Source organism: Gadus morhua, chromosome 7 (genome assembly GCF_902167405.1).
Source record: "Gadus morhua chromosome 7, gadMor3.0, whole genome shotgun sequence".
In the NCBI taxonomy this organism is placed as follows: Eukaryota; Metazoa; Chordata; class Actinopteri; order Gadiformes; family Gadidae; genus Gadus; species Gadus morhua.
In genome coordinates, this window is record NC_044054.1 from 27,589,154 (window position 1) to 27,600,230 (window position 11,077).

At 38.4% G+C, this 11,077-nt stretch overlaps 2 protein-coding genes across 5 annotated transcripts; both read left to right on the forward strand.

The window, feature by feature from the left end:
- Positions 1 to 794: 794 nt before the first annotated feature.
- On the forward strand, positions 795 to 7,026 carry LOC115546850 (hepatitis A virus cellular receptor 1 homolog). 4 transcript variants are annotated; one of them, XM_030360625.1, is made up of 8 exons: positions 795 to 942; positions 1,324 to 1,423; positions 2,878 to 3,222; positions 3,467 to 3,541; positions 3,696 to 3,757; positions 3,924 to 4,008; positions 4,340 to 4,376; positions 5,507 to 7,026. In XM_030360625.1, exons 1-8 carry the CDS (start codon positions 886 to 888, stop codon positions 5,592 to 5,594), a joined length of 849 nt encoding a protein of 282 aa, XP_030216485.1. In that variant the 5' UTR covers positions 795 to 885; the 3' UTR covers positions 5,595 to 7,026. The 4 variants fall into 4 exon arrangements, with proteins under 4 accessions (XP_030216485.1, XP_030216486.1, XP_030216487.1 ...); XM_030360626.1 differs by having other exon boundaries at positions 3,699 to 3,757; XM_030360627.1 differs by having other exon boundaries at positions 4,340 to 4,410; positions 5,507 to 5,621.
- A 187-nt stretch (positions 7,027 to 7,213) lies between these two features.
- LOC115546849 (odorant receptor 131-2-like) lies at positions 7,214 to 9,468 on the forward strand. Its single transcript, XM_030360624.1, has one exon. It carries the CDS (start codon positions 7,720 to 7,722, stop codon positions 8,731 to 8,733), a length of 1,014 nt encoding a protein of 337 aa, XP_030216484.1. The 5' UTR covers positions 7,214 to 7,719; the 3' UTR covers positions 8,734 to 9,468.
- The last annotated feature ends 1,609 nt before the right edge of the window (positions 9,469 to 11,077 follow it).

Below are 11,077 nucleotides of genomic sequence, written 5' to 3' on the forward strand. Positions count from 1 at the left end.
CCCGTTTTTTTCCTTTTTTAATATAAAATAGCGAAAAAATATTTATGAAAAAAAATGTAAATGCCAAAGGTTCTGGCTTGCTCAATAATTTCGAGACAGTTGGTGTTGAGTCTCGTGTCTATTTGACAGGCTGTAACGCAAACCAGGGACCTATTGGCCACACCGAGGTCCATACACTCCATTCCAGGCGGAGTCAGTCGGTCAACAATATGATGATATGATCTACGGTGCATTGCCCCCGGCCATACAGATATGCAGAGGGCACTGGAATCTGACTGTGGGCCATAAGCAGGCATGCCTGATACAACATAGCATGATTCCTTATTCGAGCAGCATACTTTGGCTCTGTTTTGGGCTGGTTTAAAACACAGTGTTGTAAACCATTATTTTACTACAGTACTACATTTACTATGATAAGAGTGGGCAAAATGAAACTATTTCACTTTTTATTTCATTTCAGAAACAACAATAATCTAATATTTCGTACCTTAACAACAAATGTCCCTGCTTTCATTTCAGAAATCTGGGCACCTTACTCCTGCAACATGATTGGTCTAAACTAACATTGAGCGGAAAAAAAGCAGAACGCCTCAATCCGCCAGATTTGATCTCGTCTGCCGTCAGACTTGAGATATTAATCTAGGGTTAGGATTTATGATAGAACCACAAGAGATTCTACAGGCCCTAACACTGTCCCTCCATTCACCTCGTGAATTGTTTGTGTGTGAAGCGAGTTTGAAGCGAAGTGAAACATAAATAGAGGAACAAACTGAACAGGAAGTTCTAAGCACCTCACACTTACACACTGAGACGAAATCCGAATGAGGTTTTAAGACAGGAAGTACCAGGACTTAAGGCAGTGTTCTTATTGCGAAAGGGGTCGATATGTGTCACTGTCACAAGAACAGTGGGGACATTAGGGTCGGACGGCTACATTTAAAAGTAAGTAAAATGGTGTGCTTTGTTTTGCCTCATAAAAGTATTTTATATTGCGTAGACAACAGGAATCAACAATATTCATGAATAATTTACAAATATCTTATTTTATTTTCAATCAAATGTTTTGTAATCTGGAAAATTAAGTAAAACGGTATGCTTATGTCTGTGTGTGTGTGTGTGTGTGTGTGTGTGTGTGTGTGTGTGTGTGTGTGTGTGTGTGTGTGTGTGTGTGTGTGTGTGTGTGTGTGTGTGTGTGTATGTGTGTGTGTGTGTGTGTGTGTGTGTGTGTGTGTGTGTGTGTGTGTGTGTGTGTGTGTGTGTGTGTGTGTGTGTGTGTGTGTGTCACTCTAATGACTCATCCTATGACATAACTAATGTTGTGAGGGATGTGAGTGCAACTGGGAGGTTGTATTAGCATTAGAGCCCAACATAATGACGGCCGTGTCTGGATCAGGACACCTGCTCTTGCTGTGTCTGTTATCAGGTAATGACTTCTCACATTTCAAATGCTACATGTGATAGACTTCCTATAAAGAGTCACTATGGCTCAACTAAAATATATCCTTTAGTAGTATTAAACAGAAATCCAATTGAGATTGAGTCTTTTTTACCTTGGGAAAGGGTTGGGTTGGGTACAATATTAAATTGAACATAGTATTGTTCAAATCTAGGCGTTTTGTTTGAAGGTTATTTGTTCCAATTCTTATTGACAAGAGAAGTAGTTTAAGCACAGCCGTCAAAATATGGGGTTCAATACTGTGTGGCTCACACACAATTCCACACTTAAGATAGTCTCTCAAGACAGATGAGGGTCCTGCACAATAGTAAAACTTTGAAAATAAAAGCTCCATCCTCCACATCTGGACTTTAGGTAGTGTGTTTGAGTCGTCCGATCCAGAAATCCTGAACCGGATTCAGAGTATTTCGACCAATCATGACACAGTGTTAGGGAATGCGTTAAATGCATACAATCACCTTCCTTTATGGATATGTTTACGGGGAGATATATTTTCATGAACACGGACGTGTCGTGATTGGTCAAAATACTGTGGATTCAGTTCTGCATATCTGGATCCGTTAACTCCTAAAGTCGGAACGTTTGCTTCCTTTTCTTATCATGCAAACAACTCATCAATGCTTCCTAGGTGAGAGCATTTGCTAGTCGAGGTATTGCTAGCCGAGATTCATGTAGGAAAAAAAACCTGGCACCATTCCAAAAGTTCTTTCCTAATGCTCGATGGTAATGCTCGAGCTTGGAGCCCGAGCAATAGCTGTTGAGCCCAAAGAAAGAAGCAATATGGAATTGGGCCCGATACATGTGACATTCACTTCGTTTGCATTGACAGCACAACGCGCATCAAAAAATAAGTTTTAATCATTATGTGAAAACTCTCAGCAATGAAGTGTTAGTAGGTAACCAAACTGTAACAGGACTATCCTCAAACCAATAGCAATAATGAGTGGTTATGCATTGGAAAATTGGATAGAATAAAGGTCATATTAAGACTAGGGCTGAATCCGAATACTCATACTTGACTGCTATATAGAATGCAGTCAAGAGTGTAAGTACAAGTATTAAATGTTCCTTTAAGTTAATAACATTTTTAATTGAATAGCAACGATGACAAGACGGAAAACAGGTAACTCATCAAGGTAAATTTGCCAGCATCTGAGGGGAGATACGTCATCTCCAAACATCCGTTGGAGTTTCGGTGGTGTTCGGAAGCGTTCAGAGGCGTTCTACGCATAGCTGTAGACCGTACTACACTGTCAAGTGTAGTACGGTCAAGTAGTAGACACTGAACAGAAATAGTATGTACTAAGTATTCCGATTCAGCTTAAGACTTCATTAAGGGCTATTACCTCCTCTATCACTTGGATAAGGTCAAAGGTCACATAATAATGTGTCTCCTCTTTTTATCTTCTGTTACTTTACAGCTGCTGAATGTGACCTGGTAGTGCTCGCCACTGTGGGCTATAATGTGACTCTGCCGTGTAAATATGATGTCCGAGCAAATGGTCTAAGTTCAACATGCTGGGAACAAGGTGCTATACCAGCCTCGAAATGTAGCAATCAGCTGATCGCCACTGACGGTGCAACAGTCAGAAAAGACTCACAGGTGTCAAGCAGGTACCAGCTCCTGGGTGACCTGAGAAAGGGAGATGTTTCCATGACGATATTAAACGTCAGTGAGATGGACTCTGGACAATACGGATGCAGAGTGGAAATAGCGGGATGGTTAAATGACCTTAAACATCACTTTCAATTGAAAGTTCAGAAAGGTGAGATTATGGAATAAGATCTGTTAACAGACAGCATACAGCTACTGTACTAGCATAAATTACCTAAACAAAAGGCTACTGTAATAGATACAAAGGGCCCGCTTCAAAATTAAAATACAGTGACAATTGGACACAGTTTGTTCATCAGACTTCAAATCACTTTTTGGCATTAGGTGTTGTTCGTTGTTACTCCTGATACTAGGCCTATATATCTAACCCAATCTTTAATTGTGTATTGGCAAAGATACTAAGCCAAAACCAAAGAGGACATTGGATAATGTCACCTCCACAGAACAGACCACATTGAAGTACACACAAGGTACCCCTCCAAAAAACCTTTACACATTATACCTAAGATACCATATTCAAATATGGTGATCGAATAACATAGGGAAAAGATGACATGCAAGGTTCAGGAACATATGAATCTATATCAAACGTTTTCGAATAACACCGTTCATGTACTCTTTTAGCAGCTCACATCAATGCCACAGGGTACTGGAACACTCCTGAAATGGTTCTCAACGCTGTTCAGGTGATAAGGAACGCTATACCCTGACCATGAAGCCCATTTAATTCAGCAAATGGAGGAAGCAACACAATGGGTTAGCAGCAAGTCAATACATTTATCTGTCACGAAATCGATGTTTAACCGAACAAACGTGTGGTTCTTGCTTTGTCATTGTCATTTGCCATCACAGGGAAGTAGTGGCCAATTTTATGTGCCGATTGCATGTGTTCTGATCATCGCTTCCAGTGCAGTGCTGGGTGTTGCTGTCTACTTTAGTAAGTTACAGGTTTGCTAAATATGATTTTTGTGGCCATTGTAAAAACTGTTATGTTACTATGCACAATATATAAAAGTATCGATGCATACATATAATATATACTTCAATGTGGCGATTGCTAACTTTGGTCTGAGCTAACCTGCTTTGTATTTGTTATTGCATGTATTTATATCTGTGTTATTACTCAAAAGTGTATGAACAAGTGACTTATTCGTTTGGCGACGTGAACATTTAACGCATTACCCGACATTTTCCGTATTTTTTGTGTAGTGCTGAATCTATAAAATTTTTGTTTCTCTTTTGATTCTCATTCTCATGCGTCTCATCAGTAAAGAGATCGGGAAAATTCAGCAAATCTTCCCAGATGTAAGTAACGGATTGTTTAAAATGAACACATTAGGTAATGAATTTTTGGTTGATTTAAATTTGAAGAATTCCAATTCATGTTAATATCTAGTTATTAGCAAGCATTGTTATATTAGTGGGTTAGGGTTATCTTATCACCTACATGAACACCATTAGTAAACATAAACTCCATTAGTCAACTAGACATGTGCATTTTCTGAAGAATATGTGTGTGGTTGCATGCCAACTCATCGTGTATGCAATATTCTATATTCAATGTTCCAACATGCTAATACCAGTGAGGCTAATGAGTGAGCATGGTAAGTGTCAAGTTCCTGGGCCGCATTATAGGTTTGAGCACGACTTATAGCGCCCCCTGTGGTCACAGTGGTACCAAACATTTTGGAGACCTCTAAACTAATTATTTCTAGACCATTAACAATCCATTAATTAACTGTAAAGTAATTGTTAGTAAATGCTTATTATTGCATTTACTTATGGTAAATAATGGGTGATGCATGTAAAGGGTTATCAAAAACTTGAACAGAAGGAAGAAACATTGCTTGATTGCTTTCTTCATATTAGTGCCGCCTACATTTTAACGCTGTGGTTTCGGGTTAGGTGCTAAATGTCATTCGTATGCGAACCCCTGACTCATGCTCACACTGAAAATAATTTTCAGCGCATTTACCACATGCTATACACCTCACAAAATGATGAGTGAAATGAGTGGCTAACGGTTTTTGAGCATTGATTTTCTGCTTGGGTGCTTTCTGCAGTAAAATATATTTGAGCATTTACAGATCTGCCTGGCATTTGTACATTCTGAGGAACTATGTATGTTGACTTCACAAGTATTGGTCAATGTGGTTTTTGGTGAACGACATTTACAAGACGCTGCACGGCAAACGATGGAAAGGTTGTGCTTAAATGTCATACTTCTGAACCATTAGGGCAGATATCTCTATGACTACGAGTGATTCATACATATGTCGCACTTCGCATTACCACGTTATTGTACGAAATCCACAGTCCAAGCTTTACTTTTGTACTTCAAGCAAACAGCACGCAAAAAAGACCAAATGAAAACTAAACTGTGAACTCTTTCTAACACACTGTTCTCCCCTCTCGTCTGCCTCCACTGCTTTTAGAAACTCGCTGTCTGTTCCTGAACCTACCAACAGAGAGGAGAACATCTACCAGATGGATGAAGTCAACCCCTATCAGACCTTTCAATGACATTTTGTGTGATTTGATACATAATCCGTAGGTTATTAATATAGTCATTGCTATGCTGTCCAGTCTGTATGAACCTGTATCCGTGTGATTCTTTTGTACAGTCTGCTCAGCTGTGTCTGAAATATCATCAAAATCGCTCGTAACCTTGTTTATATAATATCCAAATAATAATGTGTGTAATTTTTTATAATTATTCCCTACAACTTTGAGTTGGTGTGCCTTTAACTTCTGGTACTGTGGTGCCTCACCCCGAATAAAGTTGAGAATCGCTGCCGGGGGGGGACACTGACACAAAACAGTCAAGGCGGATGTCAGTCCTAAGTCTAAGGACTGTGCTAGATATGTCTACCCAGAGATCACACATTTTGAAACGTTGCACCTAAATGTGTCATGCAACCAGACAAGATGCATAAAACCGTCATTGTATCTTAACACAAAAGCTACATTTAGCAAGATAAAAAATAGTTTTAACATTTTAAGATATTTTAGATATTTAGATACATAGATATGTTTTATATGTATTTATATTTAACCTTTTGTTTTCAAACTGAGACGCAAACATGTGTTCTAATAATGAAAGAAAGTTTATTTTGAAGGGCCAGGAAAATGCTTAAAAGGTGATTTTTGTTGTGACTGTTTTTTATTAATATCACTCTTGCCAGCTGAATCATATAGTATACTTTCAACAACAACGTTCCCTATTTTCACACCGTCACACCATCAAGTGAATTGGTCCAATATGAAGTTGAACATAGGAGATGCAGTATCAAAGGCAATGATAAATACAATTCAAAAGGAATAATTAACTTTAAAACAACATTTATATTTCACATTAATATATAACTAGTCAAAATGAGTATATGTAAAAAATAAAAAGGTAAAAAGTCTGAGATTACCAGGTAAAACAGTGCGTAGCACTGTGTCTTCACAGCCGGACAGATTTTTGTTGTTGAACTGACTCTCAGCTACTTCTCAACTATGACCCATCCTGACCCACTTCGGACTAAACTAGAAAGAATACAATCTGGTTTCAGCATCAAATACAATCTGTATTTGTATGTAATGCATTTCATAATGTTGATTGTGCATATACAAATTAAAAGTTGGTGGATTGTATTAAAATATCAGCATTTATTATCACCACACATAAAGTCGTGATCTCTTTGGACAGGAAAAGGGATGCCAAAGAAGATGGCGAGCCATTTGCTAGCAGACGTTGCCATGATATTGTGAACATTGAGTTTTGCATTCATATATTACACTATATCATGGATTCAGCCACTCTTTCATATTGGACTCTGCATATTATTGGTTTTATTCTTCTGCATGTAAACGTACAATACCTTATTGTATGAGTGAATTTAAGGACTTTAACTCAATATAAATCAGAGTTAACTTTTGATGTTTATATAATAAAGGTCCTTGTTTCAAATTTGTTTCAATTAAAAGTTGCACTATTATGCATGGCACCATTTCACACATGCATTTGTATGACTCAGAACTATATGTGTGTCTGTAATTGTTTCACATATAATTGGACATAATAGTTCAAGTATGTTCCTGTATTTTAATGTGTTTATTTCATAGATTTGCATGCATAGTTTGAAATAAGGTAGGTTGGTAGACAGACAGATAGGCCATCCAATCAGACCGGCTTGTAACAGGCCTGCCACTACCACTGCCTTTTTTGTATAAGCATTAGAATTATTGATTGTTGTCACAGTGTAAACATAATTACAGCAATATGACAAGAAATGCTTCGAAAATAAATGCCCTACCCTAGCTTTAATATTTTGGTTCTTAAGTTGTTTTTTAAATATATGAGTGACAGTAAAGTCATGACGTTGGTCTCAGATGTTATTAGGTAGGACTTGAAACCATGACTACACTGGTGATGATGACACCACCTACCGATATTACTAAAGAGACCTGATATATAGGAAGACGGAGCAGGCAGAAGGTCGGACCATCCCTTAGCCTCCGAGAATATTCACCACTATACGGTCCACTCTGTACTCAGAACCATTGTCTGTATGTAATCGGAAGTGATTTCTTTATTTTTTTTTATTGAACGTCTTTTACATTGGGTAACATAGGGTCGCTATGAAGATTGTCTTGGAACTAAATGGTTGTCGTTTTATTCGTCCTTTGTAACATTGTCCTTAGGGACCTTACTGTTTTAGCCGCTATGCAGAGTGAAGGATTTTTGAGGGTTAATGTTAGTGGTAGCGTGGAGTATCAGGCGTCACAGGAGATGATTGTGTTCTGCACATTATCTGTGGGGCTAAGCTGCTCTTTTATCTACGTGAACTGTGTTCTGTTGTACACCTTGAGGAGCAAGCCAGTTTTTCGTGAGACGTCCCGTTACATTCTGTTGTTTAACCTTCTCTTCGCAGATACTGCCTATCTTGTGACAAGTTTGTTACTTTACATACTGGCTGCTTGCAGGTTGAGGCTGAAATTGTATGTTTGTGGTTTGCTTACAAGCATCGGCGTTTTAGAAGACATAATCTCTCCTCTTACTCTAGCAGTGATGTCCATTGAGAGATATGTGGCTGTGTGCTTTCCTATGAGACATACAGACCTTGCCACCGTCAGAAACACAGGAGCAGCCATCGCGCTTGTGTGGACCATCTCTGGGGGCAATGTTTTAATGCGAGTGTTAATACTTATTGGTTGGAAAAATGATTTAGATCTGAATGTGGAAATGAAAGACTTCTGCTCGAAAGAGGCAATGTTCCTGGCACCGATTTCCAGTCAAGTTGATAAAGCATTTTCCATTTTTGTGTTTGCATTTGGGGGATTTGTAACTATTCTTTCCTATGTTGGTGTGACGTTGGTAGCCAGGTCAGCCTCGACAGAAAAAGCTACTGCCAGCAAGGCCGGAAAAACAGTTTTACTTCACATGATTCAGTTGGTGCTGATTCTTATCGCTACTATCTACTCTAGCATCCTCCTTAGCTTTGCAAGAACAGTGGATAGAACAACTCTGATCCGTCTCTACAACAGTTTTTATGTGTGTTTGAATATATTTCCCAGGTGTCTCAGTGCTCTTATCTATGGGCTCAGAGACAAAACCATCAGACCTGTCCTCTTGAAAAGACTCTGTGGTCAACTTAAATGCTTGGCCCCTACATAACTGTGGATGTCCAAACATGGATTTAGTCAATGTCTTGTTCCTTGAAATCTAAACTTTTTTTTGAAAGTCATAATTTATTTGAAAAGTTGTCAAATAATAATTTCGCTAAAGAGTCATATGGTTGAAAGTCTGTATCATGGAAGTTATGCAAACACCTAGGGTTATCCCAAAGCATATAAGAATGTCATTGGTTTAAAAACTTGCTGTAAATTGTTGTTTTGTGACACGAAAAGATTGATAAAATAAAAATGTGTTCTGAAAGTGCTAAATGTTGTAACTGTAATACATATAATAATAAGTGCTGTTAAAATGAGCGTGCTATTAACACTATAACGCAATCTTATTTTAATTTGATAACCCTAACCCTACAATTGAAGTAAGTGACAGGCTGCTTACAATTCCCAAATCTGTGGTGCTACTTATTTGAATTGAACTACACTTGTATTACCTGTTGGTTTACAATTCTACTAAGTAACTGCCTGTTTGCAATTCCCTAATCGGTGGTGTTCTGTAAGTTTGATATTCAACCCACACTGAGTGACTGAGTCAATATATCACCCTCAAGATCACTTGGTCTAGTTTTTCTTTATCAAGTACATTTGGTATGATGATAATGTGTCATTCCATTTGATAATCTCATTTAACTTCAATTGGATTGGATTTTAAAAAAAAAGTGATTAATCGTAAATTAACTCACCAATACTATGTGATTAAACTTTTTAATCGTTTGACAGCCCTAATAACAATATATATTTATATATTATCTATAATAATATATATTATATATATATTATAATATCTATGTATAATATAAATGGTTTATGACCGTTAAACTATTGTTTAATTTTATCTGTTATCTGTTTTCAATCATTTTATTTTGTTTTTACCACTACACTAATGTAAAGAGAGACATATACACAATTATTCTGTGCATCTCTTTTAACGTAATTATACGTTTTTCTGGATGGCCACTTTTTCAAGTACACTGTTTTACTTTGTATATAGTTCTGTTGTAATGTATATTGGTAATCATCTTCAATAAAATTTGTTTATAAAGCAGAGATATTTATTTATTTAATCTGCGGTAGGTAGTCGCAGCTTTCGTGTTTGGACGATTGTCATTATATTACGAACTTAAACCAACCCCTTTTGTAGGCTAACATATTATTAGTATTTATTATTATATTATATTATGTGATAACAGTTAGTTAGTGCCCTGTAGCACCCCTGCTGGGGTATAGGCCGTCGACAAGGGACCTCCAGAGTTCACGGTCACTGGCGTGCTTTTCTATCTGCGACCAGGTGCCTCCCAGTCTCTTGGTGTCTGCCTGGAGGTCCCGGCGCCAGGTGTTTTTAGGACGTCCTCTGCTTCTCTTCCCTTGAGGGTTCCAGGTCAGAGCCTGTCTGGTGGTGTTTGACACTGGTTTGCGTAATGTGTGCCCGATCCATCTCCATCTTCTTCGTCCAATTTCGTCTGCTGCTGGGGGTTGTTTTGTTCTTGTCCACAGATCGTTGTTGCTGATCTTGTTCGGCCAGTAGATTTTCAGGATTCTTCTGAGACATTTGTTTCAGAAGAATCTGAATCTTGTTTCAGAATCGTATTGATTCTCCATGTCTCTGCCCCATAGAGCAGGACGGATTTTACGTTGGAGTTAAAGATTCTGATTTTAGTCGTTTCCCGTGTCTCTCTAGAGTTCCAGATGTTCTTGAGAAGTAGAAATGATGTCCTTGCCTTACCTATCCTAGCTATCACATCTGCATCTGTACCACCCTGACTGCTGATGATACTCCCCAAGTAGGTGAAGGACTCTACCTCTTCTAACATGGTGTCACCAAGGGTGGTCGGTTCCGTAGTAGTTGTATTTATCCTTATGTTTTTTGTTTTTCCCTCATGGATGTTAAGTCCTACTTGTGAGGAAGTCTCTATGAGTGTATTGATCTTGTCTTGCATCTGGTGGTAGCTATGTGACAGTAGTGCCAGGTCATCTGCGAAATCGAAGTCATCCAGTTGTGTCCATAATGTCCATCGGATTCTGTTCTTCCTTTGTTCTGTTGTTGTTCTCATGATCCAGTCAATGGCTAGTAAAAACAGGAATGGGGATAGAAGACAACCCTGTCTGACCCCAGTCTTGATCTGGAACTGTTCTGTGAGCTGTCCATCATGTATCACTCTACAGGTCATTCCAGAATAGCGTTTTTCAATGATGTTCACTAGCTTAGTGGGCACTGCATGGTGTCTCAATAACTTCCATGCGGTCTCTCTATGTACACTGTCGAATGCCTTCTCGTAGTCGACAAAGTTGACATAGAGTGGGGAGTTCCACTCTAGTGACTGCTCTATGAT